The 25432-nt window shown below is 33.4% G+C and overlaps 1 protein-coding gene across 24 annotated transcripts in view; it reads left to right on the top strand.

Annotated features, from left to right (window-relative positions):
* The window catches only part of MARCH1 (membrane associated ring-CH-type finger 1), a 612422-nt gene that overhangs the window by 341642 nt on the left and 245348 nt on the right, over positions 1 to 25432 (top strand). For 2 of the 24 annotated variants that reach the window (XM_023532699.1, XM_011363700.2), the window contains 2 exons: positions 18605 to 18656; positions 20837 to 20985. The exons of 19 other annotated variants lie outside the window; for them this stretch is intronic. In XM_023532699.1, the coding sequence (XP_023388467.1) occupies positions 20875 to 20985 (111 nt within the window). In that variant the 5' untranslated portion in view covers positions 18605 to 18656; positions 20837 to 20874. Of the gene's footprint in view, positions 1 to 18604; positions 18657 to 20836; positions 20986 to 25432 lie in introns of those variants that run through there. 3 more of the 24 variants (XM_023532700.1, XM_023532701.1, XM_023532705.1) reach the window with 2 other exon arrangements.

Genomic DNA, 25432 nt, shown 5'->3' with positions numbered 1-25432 from the left:
CCTCTTCTTTTCACTCTCCCTTTTTGGGCAATATCCATGATTTCCAATATTTCCATGATTTCTAATATTACTTCTTAATAACTACTAAATCTACAAACCTAATTCTAATTGTAATCCTGTTTCACAGGAATACTTCAAACTGCCAGCTGAGCAGTTTTGTAAGGAGGCCCTACTGGCATCTCACAGTCTTCATGCTGAATTGTTAGTAAGCTATTTTAATAATCTAAATGAGAGTTGAAGAATCTCAATTAAGCCAGCGATATCAGGAGATGGAGAGGAGAAACGGGACTTGAGATACATTCTGAAATCAACCTTTATAATCTGGTTGCTGACTAGAAGTATGGGGAGAACAGTAACCAGGGATGACATCCACATTCTGGTTTAGGAACCTGAGGGAATGGGAAGTCTTAACAGAAATGGAAGTCTTAGATGACAACAATTTTTGAAGAGAAGATAAGTTCTATTTTAGACAATAATTCTGCTATTTCCTTAGGACATCGAGGTGGATATACTTGCAATTGGCTATTGAGTCTGGATTTTGGAAAAGAGGTTAGAGTTATATTTTTAAATTTCACATTCAAAGGTTAGATTTTGCCAAGACCCAGTTTCTCTGTGAATTTCTTCATCTCTCAAATGAGGAGATTACGTCTAATAATTTAAAAGGTTTTTTCTTTAAGTTCCAATTCTAAATTTTACTTTTCTTTATCTACTCTATACACATGCGTTTATGGTTTTGTGTTCTCTAATTCTCTATTATTCTCTCTGCATGAAGTTTACTTTCTGTCCTTTTCTAAATATTGATTTATTACTCAGCCTTCAAAGCTGTGCCAAATTCCCTATCCTTAGTACCTCTGGTCAGAATCAGGTAATCATTCCTCTGCATCCTGAACAATATCCTCCAAACAGCCTGTTAAACAAGTGGAATTAACCAGACCCTGTAGTATTGTTCGCCTGAGTTTTAACACGCTACAAAATCCTAATTAGTCAGTTCGCATCAGTAAAGATTTTGTAGCTTGGTTTAAACATAGAAAAAAATCGAGTTCAGATTGCACACATTAGTACCTGCAAGAAAAAGGGACAAATAAATACTTTAACATTTTATTCAAATCGAAAGAGAAGGTGCATGAGCCCAACTTCCATTCCGTCACTGAGCAGGATAGGTCATGCTGCAGAATTTGTGAGTAGCTCTCGTTGCATGTTGTGATGAGGAATGTAATTAAGGGACTGAATTTTCTTTCATTCGTGATTTTAATCATCACCAATTTAAGGTTATCTTGGAAGAAATGGTGGCAGGTTATTGAGATTTGGTGTATTTTATTGCTGAGTTTTGCTGAGTTGCTTTTTCACATCAATGACTTTAGAATAAAGCGTTCTAAGAAATGTGGCCCACTCAGTGAACCTCTTGCGTATGTCACCAAGCTACCTTAGCACATTTAACTGAAGACTAACTGAGGAAACATTTTCAAAATGAGTGTCACCCGTATGTTAAAAAGAAGTGCAGACATTCCAAATCAAATTCAGCATATGCGTGACGTAAGGCAAATGTAACTGAGCTTATTCCACCACTATGAATCATCCTGAACTGACCAGAATTACAGAAAAGAGAATTATAGAGATATTATATAGACATGAAGTCAAAATTTCCAAAGAGATTCATAAATTTTATTGTATATAAAAAGTACTTTATATCTCTGCGGTTGAAGTACAAACTTTAAAGTGTGTGTGAATTTTTCTTCCTATACATTTGAATCCATTTCAGGAGAAACAGGTAGAAACTTACCTTAAAGAGAACAAAATATCCCAAGGGTGAGTACATAAAGTACGGAAGTTTTCTGAGAATTTCAGTAATCCAGTGCTTCTGTTTGTCTAAAAATTTATCTTTTATAAACTTTTGTGAACTAAGCTGAAGCAGCACCTCAGTGGTATAAAATTACGCTAAGACTATAGATAGACCCTTAATGAACATAAGCTCCAATGACTGCTTTATTAAATACCACATTTCTTGTTGAATATGTTCTCAACATCAGTCCATATGTCATATACACCTGTGGACACACTATTAACAGTATTGACTGAATTTTTTAAACCTGATTTTCTGTTGCGACAAAAAAAGTACACTTTAATAGCTAATGGATTATACTTCATCAAAAATCAAGTGTGACTTTGTGGCCCACTAATGAAAAATCTCAGTCACTTGGATAAGCCTTTGTCCATACCTCTTTGGGACTTAGAGTATTTGGTGTGCAGAGCTGATGCTACACACCAGGGCTCCTATACCTGCTGTTAAAATAGTATAGTACTTCTCTAGTTGATATATAATAAAGACCTTAGCCTTCTGAGATTCATGCCTGCTGGCTGCCCTAGCATCTTTAGTAATTCAACAACCAAAATGGTATTATTTGTTGCAATTGGTAGTGCCCTGCCTTACTGGTTGTTAAATATTTTGAATGTCACTTGGTTGTTAACTATTGCTCTAAGACATGTATTTATCTCCTTTGGTAGATTAAAATCTCCATTAGATCTCAGCCTAGGCTATATTTATGTTTATAGCCTTCCAGTGGCTGGGATGTAGAAGGTCATATTTGTTGAATTAAAATTAATTGTTTTAAATTCTTTATATATAAGAGTTGAACCAATATTCAGATTCTGATCACTGTCTTAGCCAAGATAGTCTAGAAAAAAAGAGGCTGTGGCAAGGAATGCATGCTAATGCTTTATTAGGGGTACAATTCCAGAGCAGCACAGGTGAGGGAGAGACATAAAAGATGCTGCATTACCTTTCTTCTCATAGCTTTACAAGACTTGACCAGTTGTCTTGCACAAAGAGGATGTGTCCAGAGAGAACATGTGGAACCACTATGCCACAGAACAGTCCATGAGCAGGGAGGAGGGGCAAAGAATTTTTTGTTCTTTCTTCTATTTCATGTCTCTCACTGATCTTAGTTTCCTCCAGTAGGCATTGCCTCCCACACACTTCTGGATTGTGTTATTAGATCACTAAAGGCAGATGGGGGAAGCCACAGCTCCTGTGACTTTACAGAGCTGTCAGAACAGCTGCGGCTCTCACCGTGAGGAGCCAGGCCAAAGCCCAGCCCTGACGAAAGGCTGACTCTTGCAAGGAGTCTAAGATAACCAGAGGTGTTAGGAAATGAGGCAGCAGGAGCAGAGGCTAGAGGGGCTCTGATGCGAGCAAATGGCCAAGTTCCAGGAGCTAAAGGAGTCTGGATCGACATGTAAATGAGGACCAGTACATTTTCTCAGGGGCTCTTCATTTCAGACACTTAAGCTTGTTCCCCTCTCCCTGCACCCTAACTCTCACTACCTCTACAGTGAATTGTGAACTTACTAGATAGGGAAACTTTACTTAGGTTTCATTGCTATCAGTCTGATAGGAGAGATGTCCATTCACTGGAGAAGAACCTTAGGGAGTTGATTATTTTTCCAGTTTCTGGTGAGTTTGGTCTCCCAGTATGACTATTACTTTTAAATAAATGCTGAGAAATATCAAAACATACAGCTATAAACACATATTTTATGGTATTCTGATAAAGAATATCTTGAAAATATCTTTTTAGCAATTTTGCCCTTTTGTGTGTGTTTTTCCCAGCTCTATTGAGGTACAGTTTACAAAATCGTATATATATAAAGTATGCTATATTATGATTTGATATATATAGTCACTGTGAAATGAATACCACGGTTGAGTTAATTAACATATTCATCACCTCAAATGGTTACTTGTATGTGTGTTGAGAAGGCTTAAGATTTACTCTCAGTAAATTTCCACTATGTGACAAAATATTATTAACTTTAGTCACTATGCTATACATTAGATCCTCATAACATTCATTTTAAAACTAAAAATATCTACCCTTTGATCAACATCTCCACATTTTCCCTACCTTCCAGACCCTGGCAATCACCACTCTACTCTGTTTCTGTAAGTTTGACTTCTTATTTTCTTGAAAGTATCTTCAAAATAAAATATAGATTATTCGTTTTGGCAGAAACACTTTTCCTTGTATGCATATGATTTGTAGTTGACCATATTTGTCTTTTACTTAAAGATATAGCATTACTGTGATATAATCTTTTCTCATATAAAAGCAAAGACATTACTTATCACACTACCTATCGACAAAAAGATTGGCCAGAATAATGCAGGATACCTAGGTTATTTTGAATTAGAATTCAAGATGTCACTTACACTAACATACTTAGAGTTTAGTTCCACTGTGTCCAGTAAAACATCCAACTGCATCTAATGGTTGATATTATTGCATTAACTTCTCATAATTCTTTTATTTTTTATTAAATTTATTGGATTGACATTGCCTAATAAAATTATATAGGTTTCAAGTGTACAATTTTGTAATACATCATCTGTATATTGCATTGTGTGTTCACCACCTAAAGTCAAATCTCCTTATGTCACCATATATTTGACCTCCTTTACCTTTTTCTACCTTTCCCCAACCCCATTTTCCCTCCGGTAACCACTAAACTGTTGTCTGTGTCTGAGTTTTCATTTGTCTCCTTCTTTCTTGCTTTTGGTTTTATATTTCACATATTAGTGAAATCATATGTTTCTCAACCTTTTCCATCAGACTTATGTTGCATAGCATGATAATCTCAATATTTATGCATGTTGATGCAAATGGCAGTATTTCAACTTTTCTTATGGCTGAATGATATTCCATTGTACATATGTACCACATCTTTTTTAGCCAATCATCTATCAAAAGACACTTCGGTTATCTCCGTGTCTTGGCCACTATGAGTAACATTGCAGTGAACTTAGAGGTACATGTGTCTTTACAGATATTATTTATTTTCTTTTAAGCATCTTCATTTTAAATATTTTAAGATGCTTTTTGACTAAATTAATTAATAACAAACTCCAGTAACAAATATTCTTCCTTGGCCAGTAAACTCAATTGTTTTGAACATTATAGGTTATGAAATTAGTCATTTTAATAAACTGTCTAAAACAAACTTTTCCTAACATTTGATTTTGGATTATTCATTAACTATCCTGGACTCAGATATTAACAAATGAAGTTGTATTGTACAGGCTACATAGTATAGGAATTATCATAACATTTTATAGAACGTAAATGAAGATGTCAAATGCAGATTCTGTAACTTATCTTCTATGTCTGCTTCATAGAATCACACATTTTAACATCATAAACCAAATGCAATATGTTTATTTTAAAATGTCATTCTGCCTTTCACTTTCCTATTCCTTTCACTATGAAGTCCTCTAGAGGGCAAAAACTTGTAATTTAAAGTTCTCTGAATGATCCCTACACAACACAGTGAGAAGGAGTCTACTTAATGCAGTTTTGATATTGGGATGGATAGTATTAGGCATAAGAGCACCCAAACAATTTGTTTTTTTCCCCCCAATTAGATATTTTACTAAATACTTCTAATTGTGGCAAACCATATAAAAAACAATGCTGTTTTGTACTAAATCTTCAAATATGCTTGTAAGAATCTTACCATAATACATAAAAAGTTACTTTATTTCTCGCATATGAAAATCCATGATTTATGTTTCATTGATTGTTTTATTTAGTTTCAAACCATCTTAAGCAGTGTCTGTAAACTGATGTTTTTAATTCATTCTATTTTGGCTCACCATAATGTTGGCTAAATGTAACCAGCAATTAGGAAAGAAATGTGTACTTGAGATTTTTTTGTCATATAAGTTAATTAATTTTAAATAATATCTCCTTCCTACAGTATATAAAACACCATTTCTGTCAACAAACAAAACCAAACAATAGAAAAACCTCAGATACTAGACAGAAATGCAATATCTCTACTCTATTTTGTCCATATCCTAAATATATTTGGACAATGGCAAGAGTAATAGAAAATGATAACGAATGATAACGAAAATGAATGATAACGCTTTTTAGATGGAAAATGTTTGTGTCACTTAATGACAATAGTCATTTGGAGCAACTAGATACTTTGAACCTAATACAGAATTTAGAAAAATTCTATATAAAAAATTGAAAAATAATTCCATTATGAGTCATTATTTTTTCTCTTATATTATTGTACTTGAACCACATGGAAATCCTGGTTACCCAGAAAATTGGCTGTTAAACAATGTGAATGTTATGTATTGGACTTTTAACTTGGTAACTAAATTGCATTCCAGATTTCTAGAACAAGACCAATATTTAATTATGTAATTTTTTTAGGTTTTACACTTCTCATCATCAAATTCAAAGATGGTCTTGGAAGAGTTCAGTATTTTGTAAGATGACAATTTCTAATATTATTTCCATCAATCCGTTTACATGTTGACTAAGATATTAGATTAAGATTTTAGTGTACATGGGTAATATATCAATGATAAGAGTCTTTATTTTTAACAATCTAAAATTTGGACAAGGTGTTATATAAACTTACTTCACTCATGAAGTGATTCATAAATAGAACTATATAATTTTGTCTAATACAGTGTAAACATCTGTTGAATATTATCTAATAGCCCTAGTATTTTCTTATCTTAATAATAGACTTTTAAAATGTTCTAACCTCCTTTGATTGTCTGACATAAACTATATGGAGAGAATTTTCAACAATAGCAACATATAATGTGTAATTTGTGTTTTCATTTGATGGTGAATTCTGGGGTCAAAGAAAGCAAGAGATTAATGGCCCTGAGGCAGATTTTACACCTGTTCTAAAATTGCAGTCTTCTCTTGGGTCAGGACTTCATTTCTGCATCCTACTGGATTTGCAAAATTGAGTCTGCTCATTGTCTGAGAAAATCGATTGGATTACTCTTGTTATTGGGATTTACCTTTGCCAAAGATCAGGAAGCATCTTTATAACAGATTCCCTAATGAATAGCCTGCTATTTATACCTGGCTTCCCAGAAGCCCTAGTTAAACTTGTGTAAATCTTCACTTTATCACAAATCTAGGTTATGGTTGGAGAAGTAAAGCATCATACCTCAGTATTACTAAACTCATTCATATAATCTTAAACCATTTCTTCCTACTTTTTCAAACCATTCCTTCCTGCTTTTCTCCTGCTTCTCTAGAAATAAATCATTTTTCTTTGGCTACATTAACCTCGATCCTTCTAGGCTAATGTTTAAAGCTTTGAACATTTCTTGTGCATAATGAATTAAATTTTAAGAAGCTGCTTAGCATATTGTAAAGGATTTACTAAATGTTACTGAAGAATGGGTTGTCAGGAATATAGCAACAGGGCGTAGTGTCATATTAGAGCTTTCTATTCCACATAATTTTATTCATCTTTTCTGGTGGGGGGACATACTCTGAGGTTGAATACTACTTTCTTATCATCATACAGGCTATCTTTGGAGGGGTATAAAGTCCACCAAAGTCACTTTTTGACTTTACTATGTCAAAAAACAAAGTTTCTTTTTCTTCTTTTATTAAGAATTCAACTTTTTTCTTCACAATGAAACAGGATACCTTTTAAATGTCAAACTTATCTTCAGATGGAACTTCACAGATGCTGTTTTAAAAGTTACTATTCACATATCCAGTTTTAGCTCTCATGGAATCAGTTCCAAATTAAACATTTGTTTATGAATATATATGTATATTAATTTCTCTTTTGTAGTGAAATTAGTAACATTAGAACTCTGTAAAAGCTGATAAATTTTGATGCATTTAAATTGTTTTGTCTCTTTTAGCATCAACTGTTGAATAGTTTTCACAATATATCTTATATTCACTAGTTTGTTAGTAACATTCCTATTTGTCATTAAAGTAGTTTGCAGTTGTTATTTCCTTGCAAAATGATCCTCTTTCCTTATGATTTTAATTTTAACTTATGTTTTTATAGCATTTTTATACATTTTGTATATAGGCCATGTTAAATGAGGGTTCAGCATTGGGTCATAAGTTTTTCCTTTTCATTACTCTATGGAAATTTTTTTTTGTTTTTACACTCTACATTTCATTGAACATTACTGAGTATTTGCTGAGTGCAATGATCTGTTTTGTCCTGAAAATATGAGATACTCATTTGAAAACATGCTCATCCCTTTCTTAGAGTACTCTCAATGTAGATGGGGAGGCAAATATGGAACAAATAATAATGCAGTGCAAAAGGCCTTCTGATGATGGAGAAAGTAAATTACCAAGTTCACATAGACCAAGAAACAGATAAGTAACCAGGCAAGATATTGTAGGGTCATTGATGAAGTAGTCTAATGTAGAAGGGTGGGAGCAGGAAAGAGACAGAAGTATGGGAGTAGGGGAGATGCATACAAGAGAGATTGGTAGGGGACTTGGCAGAAGAATCAGCTTCTCAGAAAAATAATAATAATTTTAAAGTAATTTCTGGAAAGTTAGTATACCTTTATCACTTTGAATTTTAAACACTGGTTTATAATCAATTAAACTGTGATATTAAAACCTAGATATTGCCAAATATTTGTCAGTATTTTTAGAGTTTGGATAAAGTGAATTCTGGGAATTGCAAATAGTTATTTGTGGCGAATAAGTTTACTATAAAAAGAAAAATCTTGATAGTCAATGTTTGAATTGTTAGTCAGGTCAAGTGTCCAGGATAAAAGGAGAATGAGCATAGCAGCATATTCATCACATTTTTGCCACTGAAATGTAATTCTGATTAGGTCATACATAATAATTTTAATAAAAATAAGTAAATTCTACTGTATTATGGATATTATTTTATCTTCAATTAACGTCATGGAAGGAAATTCACAAATAGGCTTCTATATATGTTTAGTATTACAATATTTTGTTTAAAAATGTTATTAAAATTTTCAGTAGTTATTTAAAAACTTAAAAAAATCAGATGGAAAATTTAAGCAGAAAAATGTCAGAGCTGTATCTCCATTTATTCCTTCATTTTATATAGTTATCACAATTGAAGACTAGACTGAGAAAGAAGTGGGAGATTCATTTTGAGTAACGACTAAGAGTTTACTGATTCTTCGTATGTTCTTGCAATTAAGAAATATATTAGTCTGAATGTAACATTTATAACTTGCAAAAGAAGTTTGAACAACAAAAATTTATTGGGAACATTAGGTTAAAAAATAGGCAAAATATGAACATCAATGCTCAATGATATTTCAACATTAGCAAAATAATCAGGATTACACTAAAAATGTAAAATACATGTTAGAAACATTAGAAAATATTAAATTATATTGTTAATTCACTTCTAGTTCACTGGAGATCAACATAAAGAGTGAAATATATAGCCCTTTTAGAAGAGTTGCAGTATCAAAAAGATAAAAATCTCTTTGATTATAAGAAATTTAGTAGGAATTTCAGCTGGTAATACAGGAGATGGAAGGAATAGTGGACCACAGTTCCTTAGCATAGTACGGGGCAGAGGGAGAGTTGTATATGAATTTTTTTTAATCTTAAGGGTTTTGTAAAACTTACAGAAAGAAACTACATTCATATAAATAATAAAAGTCCTCAAAATAAACCTGGAAATTCAGGCAAGTCTGTATTTACATTCTTATACATTTTTTCATATGTTAGCTATGCAGAATTTTAAATTTATGTTAAATAATGAAATAATCTAGCTGTTATGATTTTAAATGGGACCATGAAAAGTGTTTAAAATATTCGATGTGGAATATTCAGTCACATTTCTCTGTTATAAAGACATATGCCTTTCAGAAACTTGCTCTGAGTAATGATTCACACAGTCATCTTGAAATCAGCTCAAAGAGCAAGAAAGGAATACAGTCTTCCTGGAAACCATATTTTCAAGCTCGGTGTGGATGTTTAAAAACTATATATTTGAACATTTTAAGCGAAACATTCAGATGTTCTAATAACTTTCAAGATGTGAGACATAAATCTCTGGGGTGAATTACAAAGTTATTCTTAAATGCATATGGCAATGCATTTTTTCAATAAATCTACATTTAAAGTAAACTTACTACTAAGGCAATGGCTTGTTAAACTTTTTATGGTAAAAAGATGTTTTCACACTGTAGAAAGTTGGAAACCCATATTATATTCAAACACCTTTAAATGTGTTCATAAAGCTACTCAAGAAACCTTAATTTCTTTTTTTTCCCCTTACACACATTTTCATGTCCTTGATAAACAGAATTCTTGAGGAAGTGGACATGTCTGTTGTGTATAGCAAAATGTATTCTTCAAAGGCATTGCATTAATTTCTACAAATTTTACTCTTTCACTAAATTCTCTCATTTCTAAGAGAGATGGAGGTAGAAGTTAGCCTATTTTTAGCCCAATGGTGACTACTTTGGTTTGGAATTTGGAGGAAAATCAATTTGGTCACTTTTAAATCCCAAACAAATGATACATATTTTTCTGCCAGTCTCCTGTAGCTATTTTTTTCTCCTAAGAAAGTAACTCCAGTCAAAACTTCTAACTTCATCTACAATCTTTCTCTGTAATAAGTGCCTGAAGCATATAATTTAGAACAATTTGTGAGAGCAGTAATTAGATCATTAGCCTTTGGATATGTGCACCTTTCAACTGGCTATTGATTAGAACTGTATATTGAAATAAAGTGTAGTTTTCATAGACCTGAAAAATAGAATTCAAATTTTATTTTTTTAAATAAGCTTTTTATTTTGTAATAGTTTTAGATTTACAGAAAAATTGTGAACATATGCCCCGTACCCAGTTTTCCCTGTTATTAAGATCTTAGATATTAGTATGGTGCATTTGTTATAATTAGTAAACCAATACGAATACATTAAAATTAACTAAAGTCTGTACTTTATTCAGATTTCCTTCATTTTTACCTAATGTCATTTTCCCAGCATCACATTCAGGATACATTTCATTTAATCCTCATGTCTCCTTAGAGTCCTCTTGGTTAATGCTTTCCCAGATGTACTTTGTTTGATGACCTTGACAGTTTTGAAGATCCTTGTTCAGGGATTATGTAGAATGTTCCTCTATGGAAATTTTCTGATAATTTTTCTCATTGTTAGAATAGGGTTATGGGATTTTTGAAAGGAGACCCCAGAGGTAAAGAAACATTTATATCACATCTTAAAAGGGTACATGCTATCAACATGACATCACTGTTGATGTTGACTTTAATAACCCAGCTAAGGTGGGATCTGGCAGTTTTCTCCACTGTAAAGTTACTCTTCTTTTCCATCCTTCCATATTGCACTCTTTAGAAGGAAGTTTTTATATACAGTCTGTAATGGAGTGGGAAGTTATGCTCCTCAGCCTTTGAGGACCGACGATGTACATAAATTATTTAGAATTCTGCGTGAGAAATTTTTCTGTTCTCCATTTATTTCTTTATTCTATCATTTATTTACATCAGTATAAACTGATGAATTTTATTTTATTCATAAGATAGCAATATGATACTATTTTATTTCGTTGCTCAAATTATTACAGCTTTGGTCATTGGGATTCAATTCATTTGGCTCCTGTGTTCCTTTGGCACATAGCCATAATTGCGTTTGGTTTGTTTTATGGTTTGTTTCGTTTCTCAACGTTTCCTTATTTTCTGACACTACAAGTTAATCCAGGCTCATCCTATGTATTTCCTGTCCCAGTACTAGAATCAGCCTTTTCTCCAAGCAGTCCTGGTTCCATTTATTGGAGAATAGTATTAGAAACCAAAATTTGGCCCCTAGGTATATTCATTGCTATTGGGGTGTTATTGCTTCTAGTCCCTCTCAACTGACAGATCAAGGATATATATGTATATGTTTATGTATATATTCATGAATATACACATATTTATAAATATTTCTACGTGTAATCATATGTGTCTATATTAAACTAAACATGAGTTCATACTGGTGTCTCCATCTCTAATTCCACATGGCATGTGCCTTCTCCCCTTGCTTTTCTGTAACCTCCCACTCCAACACTGAGAAACCTGGCCCTCGCTATCTGCCACAACCTACTTAATTGTTCAGTTCCAGCATATGTGTATAGCTGTATCAGAATTGTTAAACCATACCTCCATGGGGAACAATTTCATTAACTAAAGCATAGTACCTAGGTATACAATATATATATATTTTTTTGCTTTCATTTTATAGACTCCACTCATTTTTATAGTTATTTAGGTAGCACCTTCTCCCTCAACTCTTCAGTGAGATTGTTTTGTACATTGGTAATGTGTGTAGATTCTATTTTTCAGATTGCATTTGGGAATTCCCCAACCTCTTAAATAATATGTTTTAATTTGCGCACATCTTAAAGTTTGCACTTTGTGCCGTGAAGTTCTATAGGTTTTTGCAAATGTGTAGTCTAATGTATTCGCCATTACAGTAGCAATTAGAATAGTTTCACTGCCCTATCACTGATCATTTTCCTGTTGCTACAGTTTTGCCTTTTCCAGAATGTCGTATAATTGGAGTCATACATAAACTAGCCCTTTTCAGACTGTCTTCTTTAACATAGCAATATACATTTAAGATTCATCTGTGCTTTTTATGGCTTAATAACTCATTTCTTTTATTTCTGAATAATCTGTCATTATATGGATGTACCACAATTTCTTTATCTATTCACCTGGTGAAAGATATATTGGTTGCTTCCAATTTTGAGCAATTATGAGTAAAGCTACTGTAAACATTACAGGTTTTTGTGGAAACAGCATTCTCAAATCAGTTGGGTAAATAGCTACAAGAACAATTGCCATATTGTATGGGTAGACTAATGTTTATCTTTGTTAAAAACTACCAAATTATGTTTCAAAGTAGCTGTACTATTTTGCATTTCTACCAGCAGTATATGAGAATTCCTGTTGCTTCGCCTCCTTGCTGGCATCTGGTGTTATCAGTTTGTTAGGTTTGAGCCATTCTAATAGATGTGTAGTGGTATTTCATTGTTTTAATTTGCAATTCCCTAATGACATATGGTGATATCTGTCATATGCTTATTTGTCATCTGTATATCCTCCTGGTGAGTGTCTGTTCAGATCGTTTGCCCATTTTTTTATTGGTTTTTTTTTTTCTTATTTTTGAGGTCTAAGAGGGTTTTTTTGTTGTTTTTTTTTTGTTGTTTTTTTTTTTTTATATATTTTGATACAAGTCCTTTTTCTGATAGGCATTTTTCAAATATTTTCTTCTAGTCTGTAGCTTGGCTTTCCATTCTGTTAAAACTCTTTTACAGAGTAGGAGTTTAAGAATTTAATAAATTCTAACTTAACAATTATTTTTCTTTCATGAATTGTAATTTTATTTTAGTATTTAACTCTTCATTGCTGAGAAAATCACACACATTTTCTCCTTTGTTTTCTTCCAGAAGTTTCATACTTTTGCATTCAAATTACATCTCCAATTCATTTTGAATAAATTTTTATTAAAAGCGTAAGATTTTATTAATAGATATGATCTTTTTACATGTGGGTGTCCAGAACCATTTGTTGAAAATACGATTTTATTTTCTTTGAATTGCCTTTGCTGTTTTTTTTTCAATGATGAGTTGATTGTAATTCTATTTTTGGACTCTGTATTCTGTTCTGTTGTATCATATGTTTATTCTTTTGCCAGTACCATACTGACTTGGTTACTGAAATTTTATAGTAAATTTTGAAACTAGGTAGTGTGAGTCCTTCAGCTTTATACTTCACTATTGTGTTAGCTATTCTAGGTATATTTTGCCTTTTTATAGAAACTTTAGAATAAGTTTATCAATATATACAAAATGGCTTGCCGAGATTTTGAACGGGGATTGTGCTGAATCTATAGCTTAAGTTAGAAAGAATTGATGTCTTAACAATATTGAGTATTCCCATTCATGGACACAATATGTCTGTATTTATTTAGATTTTCTCTAATTTTTAAAATCAAAATATTGTAATTTTCTATAAAGATACTGTATTCATTTCGTTAGAGTTACACCTAAATATTTCTTTTTGGGCTATTCAAGGTGATATTGCTTTCTCTATTTTCATATTCCAATTGTTCATTGACAGTGTATAGGAAAGCAATTAACTTTTGTGTATTAACCTTGTGTCCTGCAAATATTTCTTCTGCTTTGTTATCTATTTTTAATTCCAATTATGTATATTTTACATCTTTTTAAGTAATCCCACAGTTCTTGGCTGTTCTGCTCTTTTTTTTTTTTTTTCCCATTCTATGTTCTCATTTGAGTTCAGTTGTGAAGTTTCTGTAGTTCTGTCTTCAAACTCAGTATACTTTGGGGGGCGGGGGGCATGTCCAGTCTACTAATGAGGCCATCAATGGCATTCTTTATTTCTGCTAGAATATTTTGATTTCTAGCATTTCATTTTGATTCTTTCTTAGAGTTCCCATTTCTCTGCTTACTTTACTTATCAGTTCTTGAATGTTGTCTACTTTTTCCATCATAGCTCTCAATATATTAATTCTAGATATCTTAAATTGCCTATCTGATAATTCCAATATCTGTGTCATATCTGAATCTGAGTCTGATGCTTTTTTATGACTCTTCAGATTGTTTTTTTATTGCTTTTTAGTATGCTTTCTAATTGTTTTGGTTGAAGGCCACATATGATATATTAGTTTCTGTGTTATTTTGGCTAAAAATTGGGCTGTATTTAATGTTTGCTAGCTAGAGCTACCAGATACTTTGGATTCTTGTAGTGTCTTTGTGTTTGTCTTTTTGACTTTGAGCTTCCCTAGGTCAAAGAGAGTTTGTATCTGCAATTCTTTAGGATATAATCTGCTGTTATTATCCGGAAGCCCTATTGATATGATGGTGAGGTACAGTAGAGGGGAAGTATTTGATAATTTTGTGGTTAAATCTAAGTCTTTTGACAGGTCTGTGTTCCTGGGCTAGGGCCTTCACAAGTGTTTCTTAGCTTCCTTCTCCACCTTAGGTGAGGCAGGAAGGCTGAAAAGGCCTAGAGTAGGAGAAACGCCTTTCGTCCAGGTAGGTTAATATGACTGCTAAGATATTTTCCCTAGAGAATGGGTCTTTGTTATTTTTTGTGATGGTTACTCTTTCCTTCTTTCTATTAGTGCCACAATGGTATCTTGTTCAGCTATTCATCATGAGATCTAGGTAAATTTCCTGGTGGAAAACCCGGGGCAGTGTGGGGCCCTCACTGAGAATGCAACCTCCAGGAAGTTCTCATTCTCAATCTAGTTCATATTGTGCCTCCAATAATAACATCAAAATTACTGCGTTCTCTCTATGTATTCTGAAGTTGGCTATGTGTCTCTGTATTCGTATGTCTCTTTGTATTTGGGGGTGGCGGTTTGTTTCACAACCTCATACTGTGATGGTTCCAAGAAAAATCATGGATTTTCAGTTTGTTCGTCTTTATCTTTTTGTAAGGATAGCAGTGATAATTTCCTCTTTACATGTCATAGCTTAGAATGGAAGTCCCTCATATTTCATTTTTTATGTCTAAAATATTGGCCTAACATATGTGCTAAGTGTTGAGGTAGCACAATCAATTTTATCAAAAAGCTTTATAGTCATCACTAAAAAACAACTCTTCCATCTTTGGTGTGGGTATTTGTGTGTGACTTTCCCTTCATCTGCTGAGTCATTATTTCTCAGTATAGTAAGACTGGAGGAGTCACTGTTCTTAACAGTTTTCCGAAAGTTGCCTACCTGGAAGCTGCCCATTTCTCCTGTTTCTAACAGTCTTTAGTGTTACGGCTCCTGTCGCTACCAAAACTATCTCTTCAAAAAACTTCTCTCTCTACACTGTCTCATCAGCGGAGGGATTGAGAGCCCTACTGCTTTTCATTGTGCCATTTCTTTATTTATCATCAGACTTCCTCCCACGGCTAGAGTAACTTATAAGACTTCATGAAAAGATTGGTGCTTCTAAAAGGAATTGCGAAGCAGAGAGAGAATTTTTAGAAAGAAAACTATACTAAATATATCTTTCCTATAGTCCAAGCCAACAACATTGAAGAATTTAAATCTTCACTATGAGTCACCTTATGGTTGTTCCCATTTCCAGACTTTACTCAAAGAAAAACTCTTCTTTTACCATTCATTTTATTATCAATTATTTATTAGGTATTATGTCAGTGTTCCACATCCTAGAATACAACAATGAACCTCTTTGTCCATTTGAGAAACCTCACATCCTACTCATAGAAATCAGAAGGACCCCAGGACACATCTCCATTTCATAGCAGTAAATTTAACAACTATAGTTATCTTGTCTAGAGACTGTCTGGTCTAAAGACTTTCAAAATTCATCTCCAGCAGGTAGTTGTTTGGTAGTATTTCTCACTCCAATGCATTAAAAATAATTCTTAGTTGTATGGGAACATTTCCAAACATCCCCATAGAATTCCACAGTACCGGTTGGGGTGAGGTTTAGGCATGCATATTATAATTTTCTGAGTATCTAGGGAGTACTACACACACACACACAAACGCACACACGCACACACACACACACACACACGCACACACACCTTCAGGAAACATCAATTCTAAGAGATAAGCACTTAAATGAGGAAGGGAAGCATATTCCTAACTGTCCTTTCTTTCTCTTATTTGCAGGTTGTTTCTTTCATAATGGAGATTGCACTGCATTATTATTCTGGGGAAAGAAAGTATTCAGTAGTTGAGACATATTTCTTAGTGACACTAAGCTATATAGAGAGCCACATCTCAAATTTTCAAGTGAAACATCTTTCAGATTTTTAGACAAGGACTATTCTTAAGACTCAATTTTAAGTATGGTTGTCTGCATGAGTGGAGGTGTGTGGGGAGCTTTCTCAAGTATATATATGTGGTAACGAAAGAGAGCATTTGGCCAGGCCTTTAACTGTACTGGATATGATGCAGAGTGAGCAAATTTTAGGAAGGAAATAGTTGAGGAGGTGGAGAGGCAAGATGGAAGCAGGCGATTGCATTTTTTTTCTGTGAGGAGAACAAGGTTTTATTTTAAGATTAAATTACATTAGACTTGGGTACAATAAGGTAAGTATAATAAGCTTTACTTGGGGAAATCAGCCAGACTTTCCTTCTGCCAGGTTTGCACAGCTCCAGGCACACCATTCACAAGGTGTTTTATATGAAGAACATTTTTTGGAACACAGAGCTATTTACCTAGATTACATTGTGGATGATGCCCCCTGGAACTGTGCAACACAGCTGGTAGTGGCAGAAGGTTCGGAATAGTAATAATTATAATTTTCATGGAAATTATTTGTAATTTTATTTTCTTTGCAGAGTCATCTAAAATCAACCTCTCTTTTAGCTGATACTAAGCCAAACATCTTTTCTCAAAGTTTTCATAATACTCATCGCACTGCTGTCAAAGTTTGTCTACTTGTCAGTCTCCCCTGTGAAGTCTGAGCTCTGGATCTCTTTACTCTCTGTACCAGTAGTTCCAAGCACAGTGTCTGGCACAAAGGAAGTGTTCGGTGTTCTGAATTAAAAGTAAATTATCCTCCATGAGATATACCCAATTGCTTTACAATTTTTTTCTTCCTAATTTTAATTTGTTGTCAATTTAGTTCACAGAGAATGCTCTGTGCTCCTATTTATTAAATTAAATATCTGCTTGAAGTAGCATATTAAAAATTAAGCTTAGTTAAATCTCAATTTCCTGTGATCATTAAATAAGTTGCTCATTGCTGCATCACATATTAGCTTGGTTCAATGGTTAGATAGCAATTAACATGAATGCTTAATGACCACTTTCCTCTTCTGATATAATACTAATGATACTCACAGTTTAAAGCGCTTTAGGGTTAATTATAAATGCTCATAATTTGCCTACCCTTCTGACTGACAGTACATTCTTACACGAAAGAATATGATGAGTACTCCAGACCTGTGTCAGAAGTATGCTCGTTTGCAGAAACTCAGCAATCAACATTATTAACCCTTCAGTTATCTTAAATCACCTAAACTATTTCTTTTTTTCTTTTTTTATAGTTGCTCCCTCTCCTTTATTTTTTTTAAATTTATTATGGTAACATCTATTAACAAAATCAAATAAGTTTTAAGTATACAATTCAACAGTAAGTAATATGTATATATATTATTGCATTGTGTGTTCACCACCCATAGTTAGATTTCTTTCTGGACTATTTCTTGCTTCTTTACTTTATCATCAATGATGCAAAAAAGCTTTCTTTGAAATGTGACCTAAACTCTAAGCGTTCTGTGATAACAGAAAACAAGATAATGTCTTGAGCAACTATCACAGTTTCTTACTAAAAGGAATTTACGGGATGAGGCAGCAGATCTCTCTTTTTCTCCTACCTCTGTCTTTTTTAATTTGCCTACACCCATAATACTTCTTTTGAGGCCATTTAAGCATTGGTTTTTTCTAGATATAATTCTTTGATTTTAAGGTAGCTGGTAAAGTCTGTGGTTTCATATTATATAGAGCAAGTTAATAAACAAAATTTCATTAAATAAAATTTCTCTTTTATAATATGATGTGAATGTCCCGATGTAGTAATGTAATCATCATAGGCCTTTTTTTTATACTCTCATATATTCTTCATTCATGTAATAAAAGCCGAAGTGAAGCTCTGTAGAATCACCTTATCATTTCACACATTTAACTTTCTTTGTACATATTCCTGTAAATATGTCTTAAGTAAAATTGTAAGCTTTTCAGTCTTAAAGGCCATAGCTTTATATTGTGTTTCTTTTCTGTTTTCCCACAACAGAGTACAGTAACCATGGTGAATATTCAGTGATCATTATGAACACATTATTTAGGTAAAAACAGTATGTATTTTAACTTGTTGAATGATTTAGCATACTTAATCATTCTAGAATTAAGATAATAACTGTTACATGCAAAACAGAACTAGAATACAGTTGACATTTTATTATCTTACTTCAGCAGACAGGTATAGTCAAAATTTTAATAGCTGTTGCCATGATGACTTGTTGTTAGCAATTCAACAAAACAATTCAAAGAGGTGGTTTGCAGAAGCCAACTTCAGGGATGACATCTAAGATCAAGAGGAGCAGGCAGTCACCTTGGAGTTGAGCAAATAAATTTACAAATTAAAAAATTTGTGAGCCAGAAAGACCCTATCTGTTCTTGGATTTAAAAATTCTCCTAAATATTGCACTGAATCCAACACAAATCAAAAATGAAAGTAATCTTCATCTATGACTCTTCCATACATAGTTCAGTACCAACGATATAGTAGGGGCTCAATAAATACTTATGGGTTAATTTTGACTGAATAAGGAGAAACATAGCTGTGCCCACCACCACTAGCACAAAAGCATGCTGCAAATGAAATTAAACTGTTTTATTTAATCTCAGAAACTGAATGAGAAGTAAGAAGTCGGCTGCCTTTAAAAACATATCCCAAAATGGGTACTGATGATATAATTTTGTGGGCCATTTGATTATGCTTTTTATTCATGTATGAATTCAACGTTTTATTATAAGTACTAAAGTGATATTTAATTACAGAGTTAAAATTTAAGCAAATAAATGGGAAATGACTTAGCAAGTAGAACCATTTGTTTATACTTGATTAAACTGTTTTGGTCATTCTGTATCATTGCACTCTTTGCCTTTGAATAAAGATACTAATTCTCATTTACTCTTAGCACACTTCAAGAAATGTAATTTAAACTGATGAGTGCAAATTAGTTGGATATGCAGATTTTGTATAACATAGATAAGAATTTTCAATAAAACCTCAAGCAATGTGTTTGAAAGGGCAAGCTTTAATAATTTGTTGCTTGTTCAAACAATTGTTTTAAAGCACCCTCACTATTTCCTTGTATCTCAAATGAAGGATTCACTCATATTAGATTGCTAATCTTATTAAGAAATCCATTCCATTGAGTATCTTAGACTTAGTTTTTATAAAAGTTTTTTTAAATAACTTCCTTATTTACATTGTTCAAGTCCATTTATCTTGAGTATTTTGTCATTTAAGGTAATAACTCATCAATCTGTTAGCGCAACCTTTCTTTATGTTACTTTTCTTAGTGCTATGAAATGTGCTATTTTGAATCCCTGAGATGTTATAAACCACCAGATTGCTAATTGCTTTGGATGCTGTGAAAAATAATTACTCCACATTATTTTTGATATTTAATTGACAGTGTAATGCATTTAACTAAAGACCTGCAATAAACTATTTCTAATTACTGAGGGTGGTGGAGTAGAAAAGTAGGCTTTAAAACTTTAAAATGGAGAATATGTTTTCTCCATTATGTTAAAAGTCATTGTTGATATAATTTTTCAAAGACAAAAAGTCCCTCAAATGGGAAGTTTGGAAACCTACAAAGAATTGTGGAGTATTTTTACTCATGAGATAGTAAGGAGATTTTTTTCGAACTATTATTTTTTAATAGATTATACTGATGACAGATGTCCTATACTAAATTTACCATGCTGACCCTAAAATTTATCCTTCTTTACTTGGCAAACTATTTTATAAGGGAGACAATCATCCCATTGCTAGAATGAGTAATCTTTGTCACTGGCCTATGTTCACTTTATTCTCCATCTGTAGGGCATTCAGCTGAAAACCTTTGACAAATTTTAGATGTCACAGAGATATGTAGATATATCAGCATCTGGGTCTGTTCTTGGCTCCCAAGTTAAAAACTTCATGTCATAAACTGATCCCTGAAAATAACACCTAGTACTCGATGCAAGGTATTCCCAGTCTAGAGTATCACAAATTGGCATATAAAAGATGTTAGGTTCTTTGAATAGTTGTGTGCTGCTTTCATTTTCCCATGGCTCTGGTATACTATTAATAACCAGAATATTCTTTTCCTCCCTGTAACCTCTGGTTAAACTAAAATGTCTCTATTGGTATTTCGTAAATTGCTTATTTAATTTCAATTATGTACATTTTCCAAAAATAGACAACTAAAATAAGTAACCTGTTTCAGGGAATGTAAATTATTTTCAGAATTTCAGAAATTGAAAAGGGATAAGAGGAAGGAGAAAATGCTGGGCTGGTGTGAAGCGATAGCCCGTAACCCTCACAGAATCCCTCACAACACGCGAACACCTGAGATCTCAGGGGATTTGGCTGATGCCTCACAAACCTCCACACTGGTGAGTGAAAAGTTATTTTACCTCGAAATAGCTTGTATGTAAATGAAATGCTAAGGAAAAGGAAAGAGAGATGACTTTCTGAATAAACATTCTTGTTTACAATAGTATTTGCATTTGTGTTATATTGTTCCTATAGATTCCGTTTAGTTAATGGATATTAATAGAAATATCTTAATGTCATATGATATTAGAGTTTAATTTAGATTAAACAAGAATTTCTTTCTCTTTTTCTTTCTTTGTCCTTCCATTATCTTACGGACCTTCAAGAGATATTTAAAGTTCATGTCTTGCATTCTATATTTGTTTAATGGAATCAGTGGAGCAAAAAGAAAGTACAGAGCTATTCAAAAACAATGAAAAATCAGAATCATACATTTTGTATATTTTAATATATATTTATTTATTTAAATTAGTTTCAAGTATTTAATATATATTTTTAAATATCTGAAAAGATTCAAAAATTATAATTTTTTATATAAAATTATAAATTAAACAATTGAAAAAATACTTTGAAGACAAGCCGGTAACATAATCTTTTATGTTTTATTTTCTGCTTTAAGTTCAGATGCTCAGCTTTAGCTAGCCATTATCTCCCAGTGATTAGGAAAAGAGAACTCATTAGCAAACAAGTTTTATATGCTCTTCATTTAGATTTTGGTTGCAACATTCTTCGATTCTATTTAAAGAAGGAAAATTCCATTTAATCTGTTTTATTTTGACATACCAGATATATTTTAATTATTGTTTTAGCGTTTTATAAGAATGCGAGCATTTTCATTAGCCTGATTTTATTAGTCGATGAATATATAATTAAACATGAGCAAATATTTTATTTGTTTTTTTTACTTTTGAGTTATTTAATAATTTTTATTATTTTACATAGAAATAATGATCTTGAACAAATATTAGTGAATGACTATAAAGAGAAATCATCTGAAGGGATAGGCTCTCAGTTGACAAAACATTGAAGTGGGGATCCCGCTTAAGTTTCATCATCTGAGATGGTGGGGAGAGGGCTGAGGGTATGAGTAATGTGTGCAACTCGAGTGTGTAGTCAAAGTTCTACAGAATAGATTCTTTGAAATTATCATCTGCACCATTTCATCTCACTTCGACGTGATCTTTTTTTTGTAAAGTATCATTTTAAATAAAACGGCTTGGCATGAGTTAACACCATATGTTACACAGTATGTATTCATAAAACTAGACTTGTCTGGTATCATGAAGTAGCTAAAATGTCTTAAACAAAACAATTGCCTCTGTGCTTTCATTAGAGTGGCTTTAGTGCCTAATTCCTATTTCATAGAACCATAGATCAAAACCATAAAAAATCTTAAGCAAACGTTTGGCCCGGCTTTCTCTTATAACTGGGAAATCTAATATTAGCCTCATTTTACCGATGTGTAAAAACCGTGGCCCAGAGAAATTAATTGACTTTACAAGTGTCACTTAGCCAGTAAATGTTAAAAGGATTACTAGAAGCTAGACTTCTCAAGGCAAAGCTTTTTCTACTCTATCATACTATCTCACTTTCATGATGACATTTTCTTCTCATTAGAATACTTTTAGTAGAAAGAAAAAGACGTTAAGTTACCAATTAAATTAAATCCAGTAATTAATTTATTGAAATCTAATGCTGTATTGGGGGATAAACTCCAGCCATTGTAACATAACCAAAAATCTCAGTTTCCTAACATAAAAAATCAAGTATTTTTTTCTTATGTTGTAGCCCACGTGTGCTAGGCAGCTCTCCTGGGAGGTTCACTGTCAATTGATGTGTCAAAGATACAAATTTCTTTCAGCTTTTTTATGCTATCTTAAGCACATGGACTCTTAAAACACTGAGGAAAAGGAAGAGACTACATGGGCCATTGTGCATGGACTGTTATGGAACAGCCTTGAATGTGTGGACATGCTTCCATTGGCCCCATCTGAACTGTAAGGGAGTCTGATAAATGTTAGAAAGCTATGTGGCTAGGAAAGCAGATGGAATTAGTGAGCATCTAGCCTATCTCTGCCACAGTCTACCTTTCTGGACTCCAAATATCCATGTCATATTTCCACTCTGTCTTGAAAAAGAATTATTACATGCCAAAAGATAACTAAAAATTCTTTCAGACACTAAATTCAGCTCAAGTCCATGATCTCTGATTATTCATTGTCCTTATCAAATAATAATGATGATGAACCACGTATGAATAAATTATCTTTATTTTGCAGCACGCTCCCAACACACATTTATACCCAGTATACTGGTAAGGAGTAGGACGAGGGAAACACAAGAAACTCTCATGCTTGGAAAGAGAAAGAATCAGATACACTTGGAAATCAGAGGTAAAATCCTACTGGATAGATATCATAAAGACTTCCCAACCTAAAGATCAGGGAGGATCCTGGAATAGGCTTTCTCCATCTTCCTGTCCATGGTTCTTTCTAGCCCCTGGGATGATCTTCCTTTTCTATTATTCTCCTTGTCCACATTTGAAGTGCCTGTTGAGAGTTGTAGAGCCTTAAATATTTTTCCTGTTTGGGAAAAATTAAAAGACCAAGAGATGTTTTAAGTTTTAAATATTCTAAGGCTCATATTTCTGGGATCATGGTATTTTACTACTACAATCCTCTGAAATACTTAAAGGGTTCTGATCTGCTTGCCTCCTGACAGTCCATGTGCCTACGAAACTACTTTATTGTATGTCTTTGACTTCCTCTTCTCCCATGTCTCTCTCACAAGATGATATTATCGTGAAAAATAGGTGGGAGGACCATGTCCTCAACCTGATTTTTACCAGAGTTACTTTGTTCAACTGAGAAGTTTTATTTCAGTTCTAAATTTCGCATTTGCCTTGAGTTACTTTTTAAGTTTATTAACTTTATTTATAAAGTTCATTAACATTATTAACTATTAATTAGGTTTTTAAATTAAGTTTATTAATTTTATTGTTTTATTTTAGCTCTAAATCTCATATTTACCTTGAGTCACTTTATTCAAATGTGAATTTTTATTGGATGTTTATTCCTCAGCACCTGCATCAATGTCATGTCTCACCATTTGGGGTTAACTTTAGAAGAAGCCAGACATTTTGTCCAATCAGCTCTGACACTTTTGGATTCTCGCTGTTCTGGGTCAGATCTGCTTTCACAGAAGCTAATTAGTTTCTGAGCTCATGTTTCTCTGGTAACACTTTACTGAGTATAGCCAGCAATAGTCAACATACATTATTAAGTTTTGTTTTTCAATCTATTTTGAGTGTTGTGACCCAGCAGTCCCACTGACTGTTTCTCAAATTACTGTTTCTCAAGTTAATTCAGACAGCAATTTTACCAAGAGTTTTGCCAAAACATCGTGCAGATAGAAGATGGCCGTCTAGCTTTGAAATCCATTTCCTTGCTACCCATTGTCCAGCTGTTAAGCAGATGCCACATGCTTTAGATTTTGTTATGGTAGCACAGCTACAAATTGCTGGATTTGAATCGTTATAAAAGTTGGGGTACACTCAGGAAAGCAGAAAACAGTAATTTTAACAGAAAACATAGTATAAAAAAATTAATCTGGTATTGGAAGACCAAAAAAGAAACAAGAGAGTACACAGGTTTAGTAACTGCTAGAGGTAACAAGTGTCCACACAGAAGAGTAGCATAGGGAGGAGGCTGGAGTTATTTGAACCTAGAGGCTGAAGGAGAGGCCCCTGAACTGCACCCCAGACTAAGGAGGGATGCTTCTCAGCGGCTTCAGGAAGCTCCGAAGTTCAGAGGAGGGACCGTGAAGATCTAGGACGCAGACCATGAAGGAGATACACTTCTTAATTTTATGTATCCAGGTGGGAGGAAGGGGATGGTGCAGTAAAGATAGTTCGAGGAGTGTGGAGGGGGGGAAATGTAGAAACTGGGCCCAACTTTAATTGCTGACCTAAAATTTTGCTGGAATGACACTAACAAACTGAGGGTGAGCAATAAGAAGCAAGTCAAGTCCTTTCTCTCTCCTCCCATATTCTCGTTTCCTTTAGCACTAATGTTGGCTGAACCTTACCAAGAGGTAAATGTCAAAAGAGAAATCTGGTTCGAAGGCTCCCAGCTCCAGCATCTTAAAGTAGAACACAGAAGAATGGCTTTAGAACTGTGATATTTGCTTAGTAATCAGTATGAAAATTAAGAATAGGAACTCTAACAAATAAACTCAGATTTCAAAGGCTTAATATGATGAGGGTTTGCTTTTGTTAATGCCTTTGACAATACCGGACATCTGACAATGAATGACGGGATCCCTGCTCCTCCCATCTCATGCGGCTACTATCTTGAGCACAGGGCCTCTGAGTCTAGCAGATGAGGGAAAGAACATGAGTGGGTGATCATGGAGATACCTGATTAGGTTTGGAAGTGATATCTATTACTAATACCCTGGTACCATTGGCTGGAAACTAGTGACGTACCCCAGTGGACCCCAGTGTGT

Source organism: Pteropus vampyrus, unplaced genomic scaffold (assembly GCF_000151845.1).
Source record: "Pteropus vampyrus isolate Shadow unplaced genomic scaffold, Pvam_2.0 Scaffold88, whole genome shotgun sequence".
Taxonomy (NCBI): domain Eukaryota; kingdom Metazoa; phylum Chordata; class Mammalia; order Chiroptera; family Pteropodidae; genus Pteropus; species Pteropus vampyrus.
The sequence above is the reverse complement of the archived record's forward strand: the minus strand, read 5'-3'. Positions and strand labels throughout refer to the sequence as shown.